At 40.7% G+C, this 25,621-nt stretch overlaps 1 protein-coding gene across 17 annotated transcripts; it reads right to left on the bottom strand.

Annotated features, from left to right (window-relative positions):
• Positions 1-458: 458 nt before the first annotated feature.
• On the bottom strand, positions 459-9,376 carry LOC125548152 (protein ROOT HAIR DEFECTIVE 3 homolog 1-like). Of its 17 annotated transcripts, none has more exons than XR_007300933.1 (13): positions 8,788-9,375; positions 8,080-8,212; positions 7,888-7,959; positions 7,469-7,720; positions 7,231-7,344; positions 6,534-6,625; positions 6,332-6,446; positions 5,977-6,020; positions 5,556-5,621; positions 5,202-5,293; positions 4,393-4,471; positions 4,152-4,317; positions 3,105-3,210 (listed from the first exon to the last, which is right to left on the bottom strand). XR_007300933.1 is itself a non-coding variant. In XM_048711832.1 (6 exons), exons 1-5 carry the CDS (start codon positions 5,670-5,672, stop codon positions 3,134-3,136), a joined length of 531 nt encoding a protein of 176 aa, XP_048567789.1. In that variant the 5' UTR covers positions 5,673-6,020; the 3' UTR covers positions 459-2,680; positions 3,111-3,133. The 17 variants fall into 17 exon arrangements, 1 of the variants encoding a protein (XP_048567789.1); XR_007300931.1 differs by having other exon boundaries at positions 7,615-7,720; positions 8,788-9,374; XR_007300924.1 differs by having other exon boundaries at positions 6,534-7,393; positions 7,469-7,518; positions 7,615-7,720; positions 8,788-9,373.
• Between the last annotated feature and the right edge of the window lie 16,245 nt (positions 9,377-25,621).

Raw genomic sequence — 25,621 nt, 5'->3', positions numbered from 1 at the left:
TTATCAGTAACAAAGATAGATGAAGTAGCATAAGCAGGATCATATTTCATTCTAGCATTCAGAGTTTTTTGTTTCAACTTAGCTAATAATTTTTTAAGATCACTTCTATCATTGCAAGCAAGAAAATCCCTAGCAGTTTCTTCATCCATAACATAGCCCTCAAGCACAACAGGAAATTCATATTTAGAGGAGAATCTTTATCATCACTTTTATCAATATTATCAGTTTTAATAATTTCATTCTCTCTAGTCCTAACAAGTTGTTTATCAAGAAATTCACCAAGTTACACAGTAGTATCAAGCATAGAAGTAGTTTTATCATAAGTATCATGCATAATAGAAGTGACATCATCAATAACATGCGACATATCAGAATTAATAACAAAAACAGGTTTAGGTGTCGCAAGCTTACTTAAAACAGAAGGTGAATCAAATGGAGAGCTAGATGGCAATTCCTTACCTCCCCTCGTAGTTGAAGGATAAATCTTGGTTCTTAAATTTTTCAATTTCTTCATAATAATAAGCAGATATAAATCCAAATGACTCAAAGAATAGAGTTATGCTTTTCGGCAACGGCGTCAAAAAATAGTCTTAATAACCCACAAGTATAGGGGATCGCAACCGTTTTCAAGGGTAGAGTATTCAACCCAAATTTATTGATTCGTGCTACCTCTTAAGCACTGCGTTGGTTTTTCCCGAAAAGTAAGGGATGATGCAGCAAAGTAGCGTAAGTATTTCAGTATCAATCTAGTATGAGGCTACACGCGAGTCCCTCGTACCTGCACAAAACAAATAAATCTTCACAACCAACGCAAATAAGGGTTATCAATCCCTATAAGAGCACTTACAAGAGTAAGATTTGATAGATATAATAAAGATAATATTTTTGTTATTTTTATGATAAAGATGCAAAGTAAAATAAAAACAAAGTAAAAAAGCAGAAATAACTAAGTAGTAGAAGATCAATATGATAAATATAGACCCGGAGACCATAGGTTTCACTAGTAACTTCTCTCAAGAGCATAAGTATTCTACGGTGAATGAACAAATTACTGTTAAGCAATTGACAAAATTAAGCATAGTTATGAGAATTAGTCATCAATCCGTGCAGATGCACGGACTAGATATTTTATATGCAATAGTGCATATTTCATTGAAATTTTTGAACAAAATTATTCCTCTAGGAAACACTCGTGTGGACGCGGCCCTGGTCGGAATGAGGCCACACACATGATCCAACAGCTCCTGAACCGGCCAATCGGATAGACCCATGAGCTAGCCGATGTGTGGCGCGCCCCTATGTTCCCACGTACAACCCTTGAGAGTAATTAAATAGATGCACACAGTTTTAGTTTATATATCTTTAAGTGATGTTCTTTTTATATTAGAAAAAATCATTAGGAAGATGCGAAAGTACATAAAAAGAAACGCCCGAGGAGCAGAAGACCGAATAAACAACCAAACAAAGAGAAAAGATGGCCAAAAAAGGAAGGAAATGTACAGCTATCCTAGTTAATTATTAATCTGTATGTTCATTAATAAGGTAAATATTAAAACTGCATTGGTGTAGTTATATTGAGTTTCCATGCTCATCTCATTCTATACTTACCCTTTTGCATAATATGATAGCAATGTAAAATCCAAGGAGAAATCAATCTTTTATAAGAAAATGTTATTGCGTCTAACTACAGGTAAATATAATAGGAGATAAAACTATCATAGTGCCATCCTTGAACATACCTTAACTTTCAAAACACATACTATAATCCTGGCAAAGTAGGGTTCACATACAATCTTCCCCAAAATTCATTAGATGACTGATATAATATTTCTAACACAGAAATATACAACCTAGTATGAATCTGGTCATTGCAGCCCCAATATTTTTAAGGCTGCTCGAATGCGGAACATTAATTTAAACTTATCTGTTATACAAAATAAATTATGTAAACATCTCATTATTGGATATGAAATACCAACAAAGGGAGAAAATATATAACTGAAGAGAAAATGAGGTATTAAAATTGACATATTATAAATCATAGTCTAAAATCTAAGGGTTCATACTAAGAAAATTGCGTCTTGCATTAAGCAAACTGGCAGAGATAAATAATATATTTAGAATTTAAAAGGTAATCCAGTCTAGAAATTATCTTGAAGATACATTGTTCACCTCCACCTTCACTATCATGGAGATCGATATGTAGGACAAAATGTTGAAATCATTAGAAATACTATGAAAGTACTTTACCAGTTTACCTAACAAATCTTGTCATGTCAGAAATTTGGATGAGTCATTTAGGTTCAGGGAAAAGAATTATGCCTAGTAAAAAACTCTACCCGAGAGGGACATTTAATAGAAGATATAATATAAAGTTTCTTAGCCTGTCCGATGGAAAGCACGCAAGCACCACATATTAAACCATATTTTCTTTGGTATTTGGTTAGGCATTCACATAAAAAGAAAGTGAAATAGAATCATATACTTTATGAAGAGAAAACCAATCTTACTTATTGGTAGCATGACAAATCTGTAATAAATAGATATACTTAATATAAAAAATATTCCATACTTGCAAGTATCATATGAACCCATGCTCTAGCAAAACTAGAAATCCAGCAATGGAATTATGATATAAACTGCTCTGTAACCTTTAGATGTAGGGTCCTCCTTGAATTAACTACAAAAGAACAACAGGAGAAAATAGTTAGATTTTAAGTACATGTCATCTCCAAACCTGCATAAAGCATGAAAATTATTAATTGTACCCAAGAAAAATGTGGGAACATCCTAAATAGTAAACTAAGTAGTAATTAACTATAAATCTAACACCTGGAAGGGTTCTGGTTATATAAAAAGTTACACTCTTATACAATGAGAGCAGATGGGAGCGGGTTTCATCAGTGGCACGAGAATTATGCAACAAACTGAAACTCTTAAGTAGGTAACTGGGCATAGAGTGCATGAAATAAGAAAGACACATGACCTTCAGTAGTATTCATATATTTCGTGTGTATTCGTTGCATATGAATTGGGTATATTATTTCCGGCTCTGAGATAAAAACCTATTAAGGATAAGTACTATTTGCAAAATAAGGGTGAACAAGTGCCTTTCTCGGGATGAAGTCTGCTTTCAAGCTGGTTGCCCTCCTCCCTGCTTGCCGGTTCTGACTTCACTGCTACTGTGCTCCTCATTGTAGTCGTCGCCGCCTGTGAAATCAAAAATACACAAGAACTATCATCTCCAAGATTCATATAATTATCACAACCGATAATGGTCTTGTGGTTTTCACAAGGATACTTGAAGTTGTAACGCTTGAAAGAAGACCAATTGAAATAGGTGTCATGAGTCCATAAAAAAAGTAGTGAGATGTTACAATTTTTTTCCCTACAACAGTTTGGTGTTCATCCCTAGCAAGTAATACTTTTCCACTTTAGTTAAATTATAAGTATGCAACTTTTCTCATGAATAGTAAGTAAAAAAGATTGCCAGCTCTTACAACTACAAAAGTAGATTGGATAGGACAGACCCAGTGCATAGAAACTCCCACACAAGGTGGGGTCTGGGGAGGGATTATAGGAACCTAGTCTTAACCCTGCAAAGTGCAATGTAGAGAGGCTGGTTCGAACCCAGGACCTTTTGGCACAAGTGGGGAGGACTTCCCCACTGTGCCAGGCCTGCCCTCAGGCACATGAAGTAGATACAGGGATAAAAATGCAATACCAGAACAATAAGGTACACTGGCTCTAGACAAACCCAATGTACTTGGACATCAAACATCACACTACTTGAATACATGGAGCATATGATGGCTTGAAAGTTAGATTTATGGGAATCTCAGGATTGCTGGGAATCCTAACCGCAGAAATGAGATGGCAATAAGAATGTGGTCGGAATATCAGATACCTTCCTATTTCAAAGGGAATGGAAAACTCCTAAATCCCAGAAACTTGTTCCTCCCGTAATCTAATAGTATTGCTAACTACTCTAGGTTCTTGTGTCAAACTCAGGAACCTTATCGGATTACCCTCTGATTCCAGGGAAGCCAAATGACATTCTAGTTACCAATCCCCATCAATGTAGTCCTTGAATAAATTGTACATCATTGGGAAAATAATATTTATGCAAATTATCAAGCGTGCACATTTACCTGCGCACCCTTGATTAAATTCACTGAGAGAGGATTCAGTAGTTTCTCGAACAGATGCTGCGAAACCTTTTCCACTCTCAAGAGATTGATTAAGGACGGTTTTAAATTTTTCAAGAGCCTTAGTACGTAGATGACTCAAATTTTTCTGGAATGCAGGCTGGACAAGCTGCAAATAATATGGGACAAAATAAGTGAAATGAAGGGGAAGGCGTAACAATGCCTATGTACAATAGCACCTTACATTCAATATTCTAGATTCCAGCAGTTGCCGTTTGGCCTTCCTAACAGCTTCATCAAAATAGACAGCTTCTTTGCCATACCTGACAAATAATGATGCACCTTAATTTTATTCGTCAACATTAGTTTCCGTTTTTTTAGAGAAAAATCAACATCAGTTTCCTGTTATCACAAAATATAGAGAATACACAAAGGACAAGATAGACAGTCAAATAACAACTTCTAGATTCCATGCCAGTACTTCGGTGATTGGATCACAGAGACGAGAAAGACACCAGCAATTTTATATGCAATTTAAAAAAATAAGGAGGCAGAGTAAGAGCTGTATATTCTGTAATAATCTTGAAACAGTAGATCACCAATTTTTTCAGTGTTCAGCACCAAAGTATGTGCCCTAAATAGTGATAAAGTGTCTCATTCTTGCGACATTGTATGGTTCGGTGGCAGAGTTTTCAGATCTAGTAGAGATGAATTGTTGCTTCAGGGGTGGTTGCATTGCTTCAGAAAATGTTGTATTTTTCTCTGTTTTCTGAGCCAAACTCTGTCTTTTCAGTTGAATGAAATGAAAGGGGCCCCTTAACTAAAAAAAACAGAGGCAAACCAATATTTCTTATATAAATATCCCAGTACTCACATTAACCATATGCCAAGAGTGCTGGAAATTTTAGAGATTTTCTTTGCGAAGTACAACATGTTTATCAATCTTCTGGTAGATGCATAGAACATACAAGTGAACTTTGTGCGGTCGCAAGGACCGAGAATCATGTTGAACAAACCACCAGGATGAACAACTAAAATAACACGCAGGCTTACTCTTCCATGTGGACCTCCACAATAGATCCAAGTTTTTTCCCAAAACCGAGTACTGAACCAGCCTGTACATCATTCTCCAAATCTAGCCATTCCTTATGAGAAGTTAAACAAAAATAGCAAAACTTAGTCAAGACCAACATACGGTGCTGTTATTAATCACAAGAAGTGGACATGATCTCTGAATCCTTCGGTACACATCACTTGTGCCTTTCGGCAGCTAGTTTAGCTACAAGCCTACAATATTCAAATTATCATGGCCATGCTTGTATATTCTTGTTTACTTAGCAGCAGGCAAGATCATTGAAACAGGAGTGCGCTGTCACTGTAAGAAAAAAGATGAAAATAAGATCTTACCTGTGGAGACTTTGCATGCATGGCAGCTTCAAGTTTCTTCACGCCGGCACCAACCACTTCACTAGTCTTCTCAGTTTTGTGATAAAAGTGGAAAGTTGGTTGTGCAACATCCAACATTAGTCAAGTATTTGCATTACAAATTAGGTAGGGTGGTGAGAATCATGTTTATATCTACACACAAACATGCTTGTAGAAAGATAACATTCCTATAATCATGGCTATCTTTAATTGAACAGGACGAACATTCATGTAAGCATTTAACAGGGTAAGGTTAAATCACTATGTGTTCTCAGATTCCTCCATTCACTAAAACATATACAACGCATCATTACCATGAAACAGAATGAAAGAAACACTGAACTTTATATCATAAGGACGAAAATGAAATGTCATAAATTACTGTTTAGGATATGCAACTTACGACAGGGAATTATTTCAACTACCAAGTTTGGTTCCAGTTCCATCCTGCAGCACGAGAAGAGGCAAACAAAAATTGCGTATCAGTAACCATGTGAGAGAGTAGGTATACTTTTTTAAGATTAAACATTATAACAATAACAACAATGACTTCTAGTGCATCCCACATTTCTTGTGCTGACAATTCATCTGTGTTTATTCCCAATAACATGTTCTAGTTAACAAACTGATCTAATTAGTTGAACATGTAGTGTCCCCTTTGCACACAATCACAAATTCACAATATAGTAAAACCGCAGCAGGCAACACCACGTTAACAAACAGCTGATTTGATTTTGAATCATCTCTACTGAAAATACCATGCAGGTATGCACCAGGGCATAAGCCAATCTTCCTACTGTAAACAAACGACTCCTCCTCCGTGGGCCTCCTGCTCGTCATGCGTGAGGCCGTGCAGCTCATCGAGCTCTTCTCCTGCACATACAGTTTAAGCTTCAGTTCAGTTCAGCTTCAGAAGCAGCAAGAGACAACATGTCGAGTTCACGTGTGCAGAGTACATACAAGTGGGTACATGCTCTTAGGGATCTTGTTCGGACGAGGAAGAGGGCGGCCCTTGTTGAGTATCTCTATCCTCCTCTCACCACAAAGCAAAACTCCAAAAGACACAGAAAAAGGGAGGGACCAAAAAATTCTCACTCACTGAAGTCTCTTAGCTAATTATTAGAGAAACTAAAAAAGGCCAAAAGGAGGTGTCCATTAAAACGCTAGCAAGTACCACTATATCTAGCTCTCTTTCTCCAGGGCTGCAGAGAGATGGGCTCCTAACAACCTCCCCAAAACAACAAAAAACAGAGAACATGAGTAAACATGTGCACTCTATTTCGAAAAAGTAGATACGTCGGCGATGATGATCTGGTGTGAGGAGTGAGCTTTTCCAGTGCTTGGCTTACAAATATTATAGAACTTTTTATCATTTCAAGCATCAGTTTTATTAGAATTCCCGTGTATATATAGAACAATTTCTAACTATTATTCACCCACGTGTTTACCAGAATGTAAAAGAGATAAAAAAGAACTCTTAGAGCTAAAATGAGCTCATGTAATCTAGGCAGTAGGCACTTCCGAATTTATTGGTGACTGGAGTAACAGTGATATACTCTTAAAAGGTGCGTACTTCAGTCTAGCATATCAAACATCATCTGCCTCCTAAACATTTAAAAGCAAGTAAAATTTAAGTTTGGGTGTATGGTCTGATTACCTCAGATCCCCTACAATGATTCAGTGCATAGCCAAGCCCATGTCTGATTTGATAAATCTTCTATAGTTTCTTATCATTGTTAACTGTGCCTGCCTTGCAACTCTGAATCTTCAACTACAACAACAATCAAAGGCTTTCTCCTCAAAAAAAAATTCAGTAATTACTGCAGAAAAATCAGATGATGAGGCTTGTGCATAACCACTAAATACACAATAAGAAACAGGCCAAAGAAAACCACCTAGGAGTATGGCAGGATGAACACCATTTCACTGGAGCTGGTGCTCAGAACTTGATGAACGGAGACACCACGATGCAGGTCGCAACTCGAAAGAATTATCTTATGGATTTCAAATGTTAAGCAAGCATACCAGAGGCATGGCTTACCTTGAATGCATCTTTGTTACCCCTGTCATCTTCGTCCAGGCGGTTACAGCAAAAATTCCACAACTTTCACCCTGTTCCAATCAATGAGAGGGCGGACTTCGAGAACCTGGTAGTTACACACAGATGAACTTTTTCTTAGTCCTACGAAACGATAAACAAAGAGAAGATAAGTGTCCAACAGAAATTTTCTAAAGAAATATTTCTATACACACAAAGTTTGGTTAGTTTCACAAAGTCAAATATTACGAGGTACAGAAAACATTAACCACATACCGTGACATGAGATCTTTCACTAATGATAGCAGTCGGGAGAAGTGGTGCTACATGCCTCACAGCAGCACACATCTGTGAACAAAAATCTTTAGAAAGTTGAATGGAAAATTCATTGGTAATGCAACACATATATGGAGCAAATTAAGGAGGAACTGTTGTCCAGTGGCTGAAGTAGATTGGCGGCAAGCATACCTCGTGGTCAGCCCAGGCGTGAGGCTTGAGTACCTTGGGGAAGTAGGGGCGTACACACCTTGGGTTGCCTAATGAGCATCCTACTACCGGTCGTGGAGCCCAGATAGAAAATAGAAACTTAGGATGGTGCAGCCTGATAGAGCGTAGAGAAAAGGAGTTGAGCAACATGAAAAAAAAAATCAGAATGATTACATTAACTCTCAAAAATAGTATAATATCGCATAGAGCAAATTGAACAAAAAAAATGAAAAACATACAATTAGTAAGGCAAACCATTCTAACTTCAAAATTTTAGTGAGACTATCATTCTAAACAATAGCACGTTTACTTAGCGAAGCTATGATATTCTCCCACTGGATCTACAATGTATATTCCATGCCAACAAATATAGTGTGTTTATGTCAGTTAAAAAGGTAAAACACCAAAAAATGGTATAAAAGAGCAAGATAAGATGCCTGTGCGTTGCCAGCATCCACACAAAATGCACAAAGCATGCCCTTGCATATCTCGACAAACGCATGCTTCCCTACTTGAATACCTTGGAGTGACGATGACTGGTGACTTTTCTTTTTATAGGTCGTATCTTTCCGATCACATAATTGGCATCCTCTTTCAGATTTTGGAGTACAGAAGACTACTGTTCATACTACTCCTAGCAGGACATACATGAAAAGAAGGATGGTTTAAGAACATAGCAGAAAATTGTACCTTGCATCAGGGGAGATGGGCACGGGCTCAGCTTGAAGTGAGCGAGATTCGTAGCAGGGAACGGCGGCAGCGGCGGCGTGGCCGCGCACACAGGCGACCAACACCTACACGAACTTGGCGAGGATGGCCTCCTCTGAGGCCAGGTTGGCGTCCTCTAATCAGCAGCTTGTCAAGCCTCCCAGAACGGCACACATGACTTGGCGGCGGCGCCCGCGCCGGGAGACACGAGGCTGAGCGATAGGGGCGGACCCCAGGACGCAAGCGCCGCCGGAGGCGTCGGTGGCACACACCGTAGGAGCGGGCGGAGGGGGTCAAGCGAGGGACAGATGGGGGCCTTGCCGGCGCGTGGTCATCCGCGGTGGTGGCGCCAGCAGATCGGTGCCCGTCATACCTCTAGGGTTTGGGGCGAGAGGAGGGAGGGGTTGGAGATAAGAGAGACGACGTTCGTCGGCTGTAGTTGTGCGAGGGCGACGGCGAAGGTTAGGATCTGCCGCGGCACAGGGATGGATCGGCCGCGGCGGGGCCGAAGGGGTGGATCGCGCGTGCGTAGGGTTGGTGGGCACGAGGGATCGATCGTAGAGTTTTTTTGGCACCGGTTTTTTTAGCAGGAGGGTAGCGAGTTAACAGAGGTGGGAGAATGATGAAAATAAAATGAAGTTGGAAGGATGACGAAAATAAAACATCAAAAATAAACCGCACAAACTATTCACCAACTGCTTCACTAGGAGTAGAGATAAATATAGTTCACCGCTCGTGCATGCGTCATGCAGTTTGGTGGATATGTGTGCTACTTCGCATTGGTAGACATCAGATATAAGCGGCGAATCAGATCCGAAGATGTCGGATCTGGCCAACACCCGGGGGCGTAGATGAGGAGGTTGTCTGCGGCACAGTCGATCGTGCGCGGTGTCCTCTTCTTTTATGTCTTTCTCAAGACTCATGACATGTTCAGACAATAGCAATAGATTTTCTTTTGCAAAAGGTCGACATATCCATCTTTTTCAGAAGTATCGTTCAAGGTGAGGGGTGGTCTAGCATGTGGATATCATCAGGACGAAGAAGACGGACATATACTCCTGAAGAATAAAGCAGAAGAGGGCGAGACTGGGACACTATAGTGCTGGGTGGAGAGGTGGTGGTGTTAGCTACTGCCTCCATGCTGAACTGGCAAGGCTGGGCTATCTGGAGATTTGAAGAGACAACACGTGTGAGCGTCAAGAGAGGAAAATCCAGATAAAATAATTAAAAACTATGTACTTATTGTTTCGACAAGTGCATATTTCGGTGTGCAGCACGGATTCAATTAAGCAACTATAGTACGTACTTACACCTATCTTTCGTGTCCCCTCTCTCCCTTCCTCATGAGATCCTGGTCCAAGCAAGAGTTGCATACTAGGCAACGGAGTGCAAATTAATTTTTTAGTCATGAGTACTACAGGGACTACATTATATAGCACATCAAGATAAGGTAATATGCGAATTTGTATTGGAGCTTGAATCACGGCAAGGTTTCTGCCAGGCAGTATATTGTAGGAACATTCATTCAAAATGATGGAGAGACTCGCTCTCAGTTTTCTTTTGAATCTGCATAAACTGTACGTATATATTGTTATGATCACTGGCTATGGTAGCGGCCAAAAATTCAAAAATTGAAGTGTTGAATTTGAATAGGACAGTAAGTTAATTAGAGCCTTACAACTTCTATGCTCCTGAAACATGAGAATTAGTGAAAACTAAGTGTTGCTTCGGCAAACTGCTGATAATATTACTAAATAAGGATTAATGCAGTTTCGGGAATTACTCAATCAACTATTTAGATGTTGCCTTCTCATAGTGCCTTAGTGACTTCTGTAGAAGGAACCTTACTATATGGATGTTAGTACACAAAAAAGACATATAAACATGATTGGAGTAACTCACCTTATATAACAACAGTTTAACAGAAATCTATAATTGAATATCCCACAGCCTTGCATTTGTAAAAAATTATGTTAGCTTTAATACAAAACTTGGGAACGATCTGAAGGTTTATTGACACTCAAAGAGGAAAAGTGGGAAACACAATACTAATATACAGACAGCAGAAACATAGATAAACTATATGGCCCTAGCTAAGCTTGCAGCCAACATGCATGATTGTCCTGTGGAACTGTTGGTATGTACATATGTGTTGGTAGGACTGGGAAAAAATTAAAACCAATTACACTACACATGATTTGTTGCATACATTATTACTAAAGTCTTACTTTAACTAAAGTATTGTAACTAAACTCTGTATTTTCTAATAGGCTGGAGTGTGACACATTATCCCACTGCATAGGCATCGGCCATGGTACTGATAAGGCGGCTTGCTGGATGGATCTATCTGACTTATTGGAAGGAACGATTAAAGGCAAGACATCATCTAAGACCGAGAAGGCATCCGGCCGTGAGCAGTCGCTTAGCAATGATCAACCAGCAGTTGAAAGATGATCAACCTAGCTAAGCACATGTCATGAATCTAACCATCCAAGATATGAACTCAATTGATTGTACGCATATGTTCTTCCACCTCATGAACCTAGTATGTACTATCCAAAGGAAACACGTGGTATTAAGGAATAATGTTAAACGAACCTGAAGTAAGATTGACCGGTTAGAATTGTGTTGGTGACTTTGGGCGCACCACAGCTATCCCCCCTAAGGCCTTAACTGCTTCATCCATGGCGGACAGGATGCGGATAAAATCGGCCAAGATTTCATGGCTGGCATAGGATCCTTGGTTAAAATCGGCGAAGATTTAATTGTTGGCACGAGATCCTTGGTTTCCCTGCCTGCGGTCAGAAACTCGAAGGACATGAGTACCGAATAGAATCAGAGAAATTTATGCTTAAAAATCAAGATGATGAAACCACCGTACCAGGCGTATGGCGTGGAAAACGGAGGAGAGACAGCGAGCGTGGCTCAGCGGGGAGTCCAGGGGGCGAGGCACTGGAAACCCTGGATTGCACAAACATACCAGGAAGAGGCGGGGCGTGCTCGAGATTATTGATGTAGAAACAGATTACCACCCGTAACTCATAGAAGAGTTTGCTGAATAGAAAAGAGGAGACGTGTACGTGGGATGGCATAGGAGGACTCCCTGTGGTATACGGCTGTACAAAGCTAACACCCAAATCGCGTGGACAGTTTGATTCTTATTTTTTAGGATTAACGTGGAGCTTGACCTCCAAGCAAAAATAGAATACAAAAAAGTAGTTGTGTTAATCTACACCGTAATAATTCCACCCCACCAAATTAACGCCTCGTAAAATCTGATTAACATGGGAATTTCTTGAAAGTCTAGAATTAGTATAGGTATAGGTATAGATAGATAGATATCTAGGTATGATCATGTATATAGGCATCACGTCCGAGACAAGTAGACCGACTCTTGCCTGCATCTACTACTATTACTCCACTCATCGACCGCTATCCAGCATGCATCTAGAGTATTAAGTTAAAAACAGAGTAACGCCTTAAGCAAGATGACATGATATAGAGGGATAGACTCATGCAATATGAAGAAAACCCCATCTTGTTATCCTCGATGGCAACAATACAATACGTGCCTTGCTGCCCCTACTGTCACTGGGAAAGGACACCGCAAGATTGAACCCAAAGCTAAGCACTTCTCCCATTGCAAGAAAGATCAATCTAGTAGGCCAAACCAAACTGATAATTCGAAGAGACTTGCAAAGATAACCAATCATACATAAAAGAATTCAGAGAAGATTCAAATATTATTCATAGATAGACTTGATCATAAACCCACAATTCATCGGTCTCAACAAACACACCGCGAAAAGAAGATTACATCGAATAGTTCTCCACAAGAGAGGGGGAGAACATTGTATTGAGATCCAAAAAGAGAGAAGAAGCCATCTAGCTACTAACTATGGACCCGTAGGTCTGAGGTGAACTACTCACACTTTATCGGAGAGGCTATGGTGTTGATGTAGAAGCCCTCTGTGATAGACGCCCCCTTCGGTGGAGCTCCAGAACAGGCTCCAAGATGGGATCTCGTGGATACAGAAAGTTACGACGGTGGAATTAGGGTTTTGGCTCCGTATCTGATCGTTTGGGGGTACGTGGATATATATATGAGGAAGGAGTATGTCGGTGGAGCAACAGAGGGCCCATGAGGGTGGAGGGCGCGCCTGGTGGGGGTGGGCGCGCCCCCTACCTCATGGCCTCCTCTTTTCTTTCTTAACGTAGGGTCCAAGTCTCCCGGGTCTTGTTCGTTGAGAAAATCACGTTCCCGAAGTTTTCATTTCGTTTGGACTTCGTTTGATATTCCTTTTCTTCGAAACCCTAAAACAAGCAAAAAACAGCAATTCTGGGCTGGGTCTCCAGTTAATAGGTTAGTCCCAAAAATAATATAAAAGTGGATAATAAAGCCCAATAATTTCCAAAACAGTAGATAATATAGCATGGAGCAATCAAAAATTATAGATACGTTGGAGACGTATCAAGCATCCCTAAGCTTAATTCCTGCTCGTCCTCGAGTAGGTAAATGATAAAAACAGATTTTTTGATGCGGAGTGCTACTTGGCATAATTTTAATGTAATTCTTCTTAATTGTGGTATGAATATTCAGATCCGAAAGATTCAAGACAAAAGTTCATATTGACATAAAATAATAATACTTCAAGCATACTAACTAAGCAATTATGTCTTCTCAAAATAACATGGCTAAAGAAAGTTATCCCTACAAAATCATATAGTCTGGCTATGCTCCATCTTCACCACATAAAATATTTAAATCATGCACAACCCTGATGACAAGCCAAGCAATTGTTTCATACTTTTGATATTCTCAAAACTTTTTCAATTTTCATGCAATACATGAGCGTGAGCCATGAACATAGCACTATAGGTGGAATAGAATGGTGGTTGTGGAGAAGACAAAAAGGGAGAAGATAGTCTCACATCAACTAGGCGTATCAACGGGCTATGGAGATGCCCAGCAATAGATATCAATGTGAGTGAGTAGGGATTGCCATGCAACGGATGTACTAGAGCTATAAGTATATGAAAGCTCAACAAAAAAAACTAAGTGGGTGTGCATCCAACTTGCTTGCTCATGAAGACCTAGGGCATTTTGAGGAAGTCCATCATTGCAATATACATGCCAAGTTCTATAATGAAAAATTCCCACTAGTATATGAAAATGATAACATGAGAGACTCTCTATTATGAATATCATGATGCTACTTTGAAGCACAAATGTGGTAAAAGGATAGTAGCATTGTCCCTTCTCTATTTTTCTCTCATTTTCTTTATTTGGGCCTTTTCTCTTTTTTTCCTTTTTTCCGTCCGGAGTCTCATCCCGACTTATGGGGGAATCATAGTCTCCATCATCCTTTCCTCACTGGGACAATGCTCTAATAATGATGATCATCACACTTTTATTTTTCTTACAACTCAACAATTACAACTCGATACTTAGAAAAAAATATGACTCTATATGAATGCCTCCGGCGGTGTACCGGGATATGCAATGAATCAAGAGTGACACGTATGAAAGAATTATGAATGGTGGCTTTGCCACAAATACGATGTCAACTACATGTTCATGCTAAGCAATATGACAATGATGGAGTGTTTCATAATAAACAGAACAGTGGAAAGTTGCATGGAAATATATCTCGGAATGGCTATGGAAATGCCATAATAGGTAGGTATGATGGCTGTTTTGAGGAAGGTATATGGTGGGTGTATGATACCGGCGAAAGATGCGCAGTATTAGAGAGGCTAGCAAAGGTGGAAGGGTGAGAGTGCGTATAATCCATGGACTCAACATTAGTCATAAAGAACTCATATACTTACTGCAAAAATCTACAAGTTATCAAAGCAAAGTATTACGTGCATGCTCCTAGGGGGATGGATTGGTAGGAAAAGACCATCGCTCGTCCTCGACCGCCACTCATAAGGAAGACAATCAATAAATAAATCATGCTCCGACTTCATCACACAACAGTTCACCATACGTGCATGCTACGGGAATCACAAGCTTCAACACAAGTATTTCTCAAATTCACAACTACTCAACTAGCACAACTTTAATATCACCATCTTCATATCTCAAAACAATTATCAAGCATCAAACTTATCATAGTATTCAACACACTCATAAGAAAGTTTTATTATTAATCTTGTGTACCAAGCATATTAGGATTTTAAGCAAATTACCATGCTATTTAAGACTCTCAAAATAATCTAAGTGAAGCATCAAAGATCAATAGTTTCTATAAAACAAATCCACCATCGTGCTCTAAAAGATATAAGTGAAGTACTAAAGCAAAATTATATAACTCAAAAGATATAAGTGAAGCACATAGAGTATTCTAACAAATTCCAAATCATGTGTGGCTCTCTCAAAAGGTGTGTACAGCAAGTATGATTGTGGTAAACTAACAAATAAAGACTCAAATAATACAAGACGCTCCAAGTAAAACACATATCATGTGGCGAATAAAAATATAGCTCCAAGTAAAGTTACCGATATAAGTAGACGAAATAGGGGATGCCTTCCTGGGCATCCCCAAGCTTTGGCTTTTAGGTGTCCTTAGATTATCTTGGGGGTGCCATGGGCATCCCCAAGCTTAGGCTCTTTCCACTCCTTGTTCCATAATCCATCAATCTTTACCCAAAACTTGAAAACTTCACAACACAAAACTTAAAGTAGAAAATCTCGTGAGCTCCGTTAGCGAAAGAAAATAAAAGACCACTTCAAGGTACTGTAATGAACTCATTCTTTATTTATATTGGTGTTATACCTACTGCATTCCAACTTCTCTATGGTTTATCAACTATTTTACTAGCCATAGATTCATCAAAATAAGCAAACAACACACGAAAAAACAGAATCTGTCAAAAACAGAACAGTCTGTAGTAATCTGTAGCTAGCGCAAGATATGGAACCCCAAAAATTCTAAAATAAATTGCTGGACGTGAGGAATTTATCTATTAATCATCTGAAAAAATAATTAACTAAATATCACTTTCCAAATAAAAATGGCAGTAGTTCTCGTGAGCGCTAAAGTTTTTGTTTTTTACAGCAAGTTCAACAAGACTTTCCCCAAGTCTTCCCAACGGTTCTACTTGGCACAAACACTAATTAAACACAAAAAACACAACCAAAATAGAGGCTAGATAAATTATTTATTACTAATCAGGAGCAAAAATCAAGGAATAAAAAAAAATTGGGTTGCCTCCCAACAAGCGCTATCGTTTAACGCCCCTAGCTAGGCATAACAAGCAAGAATAGATCTAGGTATTGCCATCTTTGGTAGGCAATCCATACGTGGCTCTCATAATAGATTCATAAGGTAATTTAATTTTATTTCTAGGAAAGTGTTCCATGCCTTTCCTTAATGGAAATTGGAATCTAATATTTCCTTCCTTCATATCAATAATTGCACCAATCGTTCTAAGGAAAGGTCTACCAAGAATAATAGGACATGAAGGATTGCAATCTATGTCAAGAACAATAAAATCTACGGGCACATAATTCCTATTTGCAACAATAAGACCATCATTAATTCTTCCCATAGGTTTCTTAATAGTGAAATCCTCAAGGTGCAAATTTAAAGAGCAATCATCAAAATCACGGAAACCTAACAAATCACACAGTTTTTGGAATGGTGGAAACACTAGCACCCAAATAACATAAAGCATAGCAACCATGATCTTTAATTTTAATTTTAATAGTTGGTTCCCACTCATCATAAAGTTTTCTAGGGATAGAAACTTCCAATTCAAGTTTTTCTTCATAAGATTGCATCAAGGCATCAACGGTATGTTTAGTAAACGCTTTATTTTGACTATAAGTGTGAGGAGAATTTAGCACGGATTGCAACAAGGAAATACAATCAATCAAAGAGCAATTTTCATAGTTAAATTCCTTGAAATCCATAATAGTGGGTTTAGCAACATCTAGGGTTTTAATTTCTTCAATCCCACTTTTATCAAATTTAGCATCAAGATCAACAAATTCTGAATTCTTGGAACGCCTTCTAGGTAAAGGTGGATCATATTCATTCCCATCATTATCAAGATTCATATTGCAAAACAAAGATTTAATAGGGGACACATCAATAACTTTTAGATCTTCATCATTATTTTCATAGCAACTAGAAGAACACGCTCTTATAAAGGTATCTTTCTTAGCACGCATCCTAGCGGTTCTTTCTTTGCACTCATCAATGGAAATTCTCATGGCTTTGAGAGACTCATTGATATCATGCTTAGGTGGAATAGATCTAAGTTTCAAAGAATCAACATCAAGAGCAATTCTATCAATGTTCCTAGCCAAATCATCAATCTTAAGCAATTTTTCTTCAATCAAAGCATTGAAATTCTTTTGCGAAGTAATAAATTCTTTAATATTAGATTCAAAACCAGAGGGCATATTATTATAATTTCCATAACAATTGTTGTAGGAATTACCATAATTATTAGAGGGATTACTAGGATAAGGCCTAGGATTGAAATTTCCTCTATACGCGTTGTTACCAAAATTGTTCCTACCAACAAAATTCACATCCATAGATTCATTATTATTCTCAATCAAAGTAGACAAGGGCATATCATTAGGATCAGAAGAAACACTCTTATTAGCAAATACTTTCACAAGTTCATCCATCTTTCCACTCAAAACATTAATTTCTTCTATCACATGCACCTTTTTATTAGTAGATCTTTCAGTATGCCATTGAGAATAATTAACCATAATATTATCTAGGAGTTTAGTAGCTTCTCCTAAAGTGATTTCCATAAAAGTGCCTCCCGCGGCCGAATCTAAAAAATTTCTAGAAGCAAAATTCAATCCGGCATAAAAATTCTGAACAATCATCCACAAATTTAAACCATGAGTAGGGCAATTACGTATCATTAATTTCATTCTCTCCCAAGCTTGTGCAACATGTACATGATCAAGTTGCTTAAAGTTCATAATATCGTTTCTAAGAGAGATGATCTTTGCGGGAGGAAAATACTTAGAGATAAAAGCATCTTTGCACTTATTCCATGAATCAATACTATTTTTAGGCAAAGGCGAAAACCAAGCTTTAGCACGATCTCTAAGCGAAAAAGGAAATAGCTTCAATTTAACAATATCATTATCCACATCTTTCTTCTTTTGCATGTCACACAAATCAACGAAGCTATTTAGATGGGTAGCGGCATCTTCACTAGGAAGGCCGGAAAACGGATATTTCATGACAAGATTCAGCAAAGCAGTATTAATTTCACAAGATTCAACATCGGTAAGAGGAGCAATTGGAGTGCTAATAAAATCATTGTTGTTGGTATTGGTGAAGTCACACAATTTAGTATTATCTTGAGTCACCGTGACAAGCAAGCAAAGTAACACACAAGGAAACAAAAAGCAAGCGGGCAAAAAGAGGCAAATAGAGAAAGAGAGGGAGGATAGAGAGAGGGCAAAAAAACGGCAAGGGTGAAGTGGGGGAGAGGAAAACGTGAGGCAAATGGCAAATAATGTAATGCGGGAGATAAGGGTATGTGATGGGTACTTGGTATGTTGACTTTTGCGTAGACCTCCCCGGCAACGGCGCTAGAAATCCTTCTTGCTACCTCTTGAGCACTAGGTTGGTTTTCCCCGAAGAGGAAGGGATGATGCAGCAAAGTAGCGTAAGTATTTCCCTCAGTTTTTGAGAACCAAGGTATCAATCCAGTAGGAGGCTACGCGCGAGTCCCTCGTACTTGCACAAAACAAATAAATCCTTGCAACCAACGCAAATAGGGGTTGTCAATCCCTATAAGGCCACTTACGAGAGTGAGATCTGATAGATATGATAAAGATAATATTTTTGGTATTTTTATGATAACGATGCAAAGTAAAATAAAAGCAAAGTAAAAAGCAAAGGAAATAACTAGGTAGTAGGAGATCAATATGATAAAGATAGACCCGGGGGCCATAGGTTTCACTAGTGGCTTCTCTCGAGAGCATAAGTATTCTACGGTGGGTGAACAAATTACTGTTGAGCAATTGACAGAATTGAGCATAGTTATGAGAATATCTAGGTATGATCATGTATATAGGCATCACGTCCGAGACAAGTAGACTGACTCCCGCCTGCATCTACTACTGTTACTCCACTCATCGACCGCTATCCAGCATGCATCTAGAGTATTAAGTTAAAAACAGAGTAACGCCTTAAGCAAGATGACATGATGTAGAGGGATAGACTCATGCAATATGAAGAAAACCTCATCTTGTTATCCTCGATGGAAACAATACAATATGTGCCTTGCTGCCCCTACTGTCACTGGGAAAGTGTTGGAAATATGCCCTAGAGGCAATAATAAAAGCATTATTATTATATTTCTTTGTTCATGATAATTGTCTTTATTCATGCTATAACTGTATTATCCGGAAATCGTAATACACGTGTGAATACATAGACCATAATATGTCCCTAGTAAGCCTCTAGTTGACTAGCTCGTTGATCAACAGATAGTCATGATTTCCTGGCTATGGACATTGGATGTCATTGATAACGGGATCACATCATTAGGAGAATGATGTGATGGACAAGACCCAATCCTAAGCATAGCACAAAGATCGTGTAGTTCGTTTGCTAGAGCTTTTCCAATGTCAAGTATCTTTTCCTTTGACCATGAGATCGTGTAACTCCCGGATACCGTAGGAGTTCTTTGGGTGTATCAAACGTCACAACGTAACTGGGTGACTATAAAGGTGCACTACAGGTATCTCCGAAAGTGTCTGTTGGGTTGACACGGATCGAGACTGGGATTTGTCACTCCATATAACGGAGAGGTATCACTGGGCCCACTCGGTAATGCATCATCATTATGAGCTCAAGGTGACCAAGTGGTTGATCACGGGATCATGCATTACGGTACGAGTAAAGTGACTTGCCGGTAACGAGATTGAACAAGGTATTGGGATACCGACGATCGAGTCTCGGGCAAGTAACATACCGATTGACAAAGGGAATTGTATACGGGGTTGATTAATCCTCGACATCGTGGTTCATCCGATGAGATCATCGTGGAGCATGTGGGAGCCATCATGGGTATCCAGATCCCGCTGTTGGTTATTGACCGGAGAGTCGTCTCGGTCATGTCTGCTTGTCTCCCGAACCCGTAGGGTCTACACACTTAAGGTTCGGTGACGCTAGGGTTGTGAAGATATGTATATGTAGTAACCCGAATATTGTTCGGAGTCCCGGATGAGATCCCGGACGTCACGAGGAGTTCCAGAATGGTCCGGAGGTAAAGAATTATATATAGGAAGTGCTGTTTCGGCCATCGGGACAAGTTTCGGGGTTATCGGTATTGTACCGGGACCACCGGAGGGGTCCCGGGGGCCCACCGGGTGGGGCCACCTGTCCCGGGGGGCCACATGGGCTGTAGGGGGTGCGCCTTGGCCTACATGGGCCAAGGGCACCAGCCCTACTAGGCCCATGCGCCTAGGGTTTCCACCAAGGAGGAGTCCAAGTGGTGGAAGGCACCCCGAGGTGCCTTGGGGGGGAGGGAAACCCTCCCCTGGCCGCCGCACCTAGGAGATCAGATCTCCTAGGCTGCGCACCACCCCCCCTTGGCCCTCCTATATATAGTTGAGGAGAGGGAGGACTTCATACCTCAGCCTTTGGTGCTTCCTCTCCCCCCGTTACGTCTCTCTCTCGTAGTATAGGCGAAGCCCTGCTACTGTGACGCCCTGCATCCACCACCACGCCGTCGTGCTGCTGGATCTTCATCAACCTCTCCTTCCCCCTTGCTGGATCAAGAAAGGAGGAGACGTCTCCCGTCCCGTACGTGTGTTGAACGCGGAGGCACCGTCCGTTCGGTGCTTGATCATCGGTGATTTGAATCACGTCGTGTTCGACTACATCATCCCCGTTCTTTGAACGCTTCCGCTCGCGATCTACAAGGTACGTAGATGCATCCGATCACTCGTTGCTAGATGAACTCCTAGATGGATCTTGGTGAAACCGTAGGAAAATTTTTGTTTTCTGCAACGTTCCCCAACAGAAAGGACACCGCAAGATTGAACCCAAAGCTAAGCACTTCTCCCATTGCAAGAAAGATCAATCTAGTAGGCCAAACCAAACTGATAATTCGAAGAGACTTGCAAAGATAACCAATCATACATAAAAGAATTCAGAGAAGATTCAAATATTATTCATAGATAGACTTGATCATAAACCCGCAATTCATCGGTCTCAACAAACACACCGCAAAAAGAAGATTACATCGAATAGTTATCCACAAGAGAGGGGAGAACATTGTATTGAGATCCAAAAAGAGAGAAGAAGCCATCTAGCTACTAACTATGGACCCGTAGGTCTGAGGTAAACTGCTCACACTTCATCGGAGAGGCTATGGTGTTGACGTAGAAGCCCTCCGTGATCGATGCCCCCTCCGGTGGAGCTCCGGAACAGGCCCCAAGATGGGATCTCGTGGATACAGAAAGTTATGGCGGTGGAATTAGAGTTTTGGCTCCGTGTCTGGTCGTTTGGGGGTATGTGGATATATATAGGAGGAAGGAGTACGTCGGTGGAGCAACAGGGGGCCCACGAGGGTGGAGGGCGCGCCTGGTGGGGGTGGGCGCGCCCCCTACCTCGTGGCCTCCTGTTTTCTTTCTTGACATAGGGTCCAAGTCTCCCGGGTCTTGTTCGTTGAGAAAATCACGTCCCCGAAGGTTTCATTCTGTTTGGACTCCGTTTGATATTCCTTTTCTTCGAAACCCTAAAACAGGCAAAAAATAGCAATTCTGGGCTGGGCCTCCGGTTAATAGGTTAGTCCCAAAAATAATATAAAAGTGGATAATAAAGCCCGATAATGTCCGAAACAGTAGATAATATAGCATGGAGCAATCAAAAATTATAGATACCTTGGAGACGTATCAATTCGACACAAGGGGAGCCAAAGAATATTCTCAAGTATTAGCAGCTGAGTTGTCAATTCAACCACACCTGGAAACTTAATATCTACAGCAAAGTGTTCAATAGCAAAGTAATATGATAGTAATGGTAATGGTGGTAAAAGGTAACGATAGCAAAAGTAATATTTTTGGTATTTTGAAGTGATGATAACAATAGAAACGAAAAAGTAAATAAGAGGAGAACGATATATGGAAAGGTCGTAGGCAATAGATTGGTGATGGAGAATTATGCTGGATGCGGTTCATCATGTAACAGTCATAACCTAGGGTGACACAGAACTAGCTCCAGTTCATTAATGTAATGTAGGCATATATTCCGAATATAGTCATACATGCTTATGGAAAAGAACTTGCATGACATCTTTTGTCCTACCCTCTCGTGGCAGCGGGGTCCTATTGGGAACTAAGGGATATTAAGGCCTCCTTTTAATAGAGAACCGGAACAAAGCATTAACACATAGTGAATACATGAACTCCTCAAACTACGGTCATCACCGGTAAGTATCCCGATTATTGTCACTTCGGGGTTAACGAATCATAACACATAATAGGTGACTATAGACTTGCAAGATAGGATCAAGAACTCTCATATATTGATGAAAACATAATAGGTTCAGATGTGAAATCATGGCACTCGGGCCCTAGTGACATGCATTAAGCATAGCAAAGTCATAGCAACATCAATCTCAGAACATAGTGGATACTAGGGATCAAACCCTAAGAAAACTAACTCGATTGTATGATAAATCTCATCCAACCCATCACCGTCCAGCAAGCCTACGATAAAATTACTCACGCACGGCGGTGAGCATCATGAAATTGGTGATGGAGGATGGTTGATGATGACGATGGCGACGGATTCCCCTCTCCGGAGCCCCGAACGGACTCCAGATCAGCCCTCCCAAGAGAGTTTAAGGCTTGGCGGCGGCTCCGTATCGTAAAACGCGATGAATACTTCTCCCTGGTTTTTTCTCCCCGAAAGTGAATATATGGAGTCAGGGTTGAGATCGGTAGAGCGTCAGGGGGCCCATGAGGCAGGGGGGCGCGCCCAGGGGGGTAGGGCGCCCCCCACCCTCATGGACAGGTGGAGCCCCCCCTGACGTGGATCTGCCTTCCAGTATTTTTTATATATTCCAAAATAATTCTCTGTTGATTTTCAGGTCATTCCGAGAACTTTTATTTCTGCACAAAAATAACACCATGGCAATTCTGCTGAAAACAACATCAGTCCGGGTTAGTTCCATTCAAATCATGCAAGTTAGAGTCCAAAACAAGGGCAAAAGTGTTTGGAAAAGTAGATACGACGGAGACGTATCAACATGTTGAGGAAGCAAACAGCACAATCAGTAGCAGTACTCAAGACAACCATTAAATATTTGGTGGATTTCAAAATGAAGCAAGCTGAGACTGACCACATTGTTAAGGTCCTGAAGGGAAAAGGGAAATTAAATTCCCACTTGGTAAATCATATGTGAAATGTTCTTTCCATCGTTGAATAACCTTTGTGTTGTTTGTTCATGTAATCAATCAAACCATTTGTTTTAGAGATCATGTAATAATTGTTTTTTGTTTTTTGTTTTTTGTAATTTTATTTGAGCACAAGTCTGTATTAATTGATAAGACTCGAAGACATTTCATTTTGATTGCTGTGCCAGACCTACAAATATGCCAATCGGGTTGAATGTGCATTCAACAATAATAGTAGTATAGATGGACCATAAGTGGCACGCATCGGAAAGGGCCAAGATGCTGTAGTAGCTTGGCTAAAAAAAGGATGTTGTTGTAGCAAAGAAAAGTACAGCGGTCTGGCTTATGTATGTTAGTTGATATTATTGATCCATATACTCTATAAGTGTTTATATGTCTGTTAGTTCTGTACATTCTTGGTTGATTCACTCGGTATTTGAATCTTGATACATCGCTTGTGTACATATCTAAATGGGAGTACACATTATGTTGCGTGTGACATTTGAGTTGGACATGAAGTGTTCCAAATATTCAAATTCACCTTAAACTGGACTCTAGCTTCTGAATTTGAGTATCGCCATTTGTAAAACATATTCATATATGACAGTGGAATACATCTTTGTCGTCCTTTTGAAGATATATAAAAACACATAGAATGATTTATAAAGATTCATATAGGAATACAAAATGGATCCGAATTTAGTTGCCAGGGTAAACGTGGATGCTTATTGTCCCAAAATTCAAAAGAAGCGGCAAAATGTCCATTCCTACGTCGGCTGCCCGAAGCCAAGTGTTTGGGAGATGGAAATTACTGTCTACCCATTACATGGACAATCCATCGACCTGATTTCCACTGCTCTAAATAGGGGTAGGATAGTAACTTCAATAAGAAATGACACGACCGCCTCTGAGCCCATTCCGACATGGTGGGCGCCAAACATGGGCGGCAAAACACATTTGATTCGAGTTCGTCCGAAAGACCTCTGTTTCTCCCTCCATTTCCCCATTCATACACGGTGGGTGGCAAAACAAACTCGACTCGGCCGAAATCGATGTAGGCAAATATTTTCAATAGGGGTAGGTTTGTAACTTCACTCAGACATGACACAACCGCCCTACCTGTCAGCCCCGTTCATACACCGTGGGCGCCAACCATGGGCGCTAACCACCCTCTCCTCGCCCGAAATCGCTTTGGGCAAATATTGGCGAGATGCGAGATTACCGTCGTATCCCCAACCGACGAGACGTCCAAATTTTAAAGGGGGGCTAAGTTCGTAACTTTCCCATATTTCAGATGGGTGCATCCCAAAAACATGGTTCCCCGTACTTCTCCCTCCATTTTCCCATTCATACACCGTCCGCGCTAGAACACCATCCCCACACCAGCCTCCGGCCGCCACCCCATCCATCGCCGCTGTCCTCCACCACATCCATCGCCGCCGTCCTCCACCACATCCATCGCCACCGTCCTCCACCATGCCGGAGCACCTACCAAGATCGCGTCGTCCACTGCTAGAGATGGACGTTTCTCATCCACGGCGATGGACCAAGAGCCTTGCATCACGTCCTCTCGCTTCATTGGCGTCGTCGTCCTCTTTGCCGGTGTCGCTCACACGACCTTCTCTTCCGCCGCAACGGGACTTATCCCCCGATGCACCCGTCTACCATCGCAGATCTGCTTCAACGCCACCGACAGCCATCGCACCCTCGATGCCTACACCACGCCGCAAGAGAGGTGGTAGTTCATATCTCCTCAACTTTTTGATCTCAACCAGAAAATAGATCTTAACTTGGTTACTCTACTTTCTTTTCAGCTCTTAGAATTTAGCTCTTAGTTCGAAGCAAAGAATGGCGGATAAATATCATTTCTCCGGTTTCCCCCTTTTATGATCACTATACAATCAGAATACGTGCTTCGTGTCATAATAGCACTGCTCGACCCATCAAGCTAAACAAGCTTAGTTGTTCAAATATGAATCTGATATTATTAAAACAGATTCGTTTAATTGGTCAGCTAAATGTTCCTAAATTAGTTTTGAAAATGCATGTTTGCCGCTCGGGTGTGTATCTCTACAGGGTGCCCATGGTGGGTCGGCCCACCCTGGGATTTTGGGTCGTCCCAGGCCCCGATTCCCCTCTGTTCTGCTGCACGCTTCCGATCTCTACTCGCCCCCAGCCACCTGCCTCGCCGGCGACTTGCCGTCCCCGAACGGCATGACTCTAGGAGGAGACGCCGGACTAACAGGAGGTCAGGAGCCGCTCGCCCAACAGCGTCACCGCTGCCAGGCGCGTCGCCGTGCCTACCTTCCCAGTCCTTTCAGGGCTCAGGCATGCAGCACCCACTAAGCCAACCCGATTTATCCTGAGATAAGTCCTCAACACTCAGCAACCACTCCTCATCACTCATTTTCT

Source organism: Triticum urartu, chromosome 1 (genome assembly GCF_003073215.2).
Source record: "Triticum urartu cultivar G1812 chromosome 1, Tu2.1, whole genome shotgun sequence".
Taxonomy (NCBI): Eukaryota; Viridiplantae; Streptophyta; class Magnoliopsida; order Poales; family Poaceae; genus Triticum; species Triticum urartu.
The sequence above is the reverse complement of the archived record's forward strand: the minus strand, read 5'-3'. Positions and strand labels throughout refer to the sequence as shown.

Bases quoted from the DNA above. Each gene is read 5' to 3' on its own strand.
- LOC125548152 (XM_048711832.1), bottom strand. From the start codon at position 5,672: ATGTTGGATGTTGCACAACCAACTTTCCACTTTTATCACAAAACTGAG. The intron at 5,294-5,555 runs GTAAGATCTTAT...ACTTCTCATAAG, and splicing joins TGCATGCAAAGTCTCCACAG to GAATGGCTAGATTTGGAGAA. The intron at 4,472-5,201 runs GTAAGCCTGCGT...ATTATTTGTCAG, and splicing joins GTGGAGGTCCACATGGAAGA to GTATGGCAAAGAAGCTGTCT.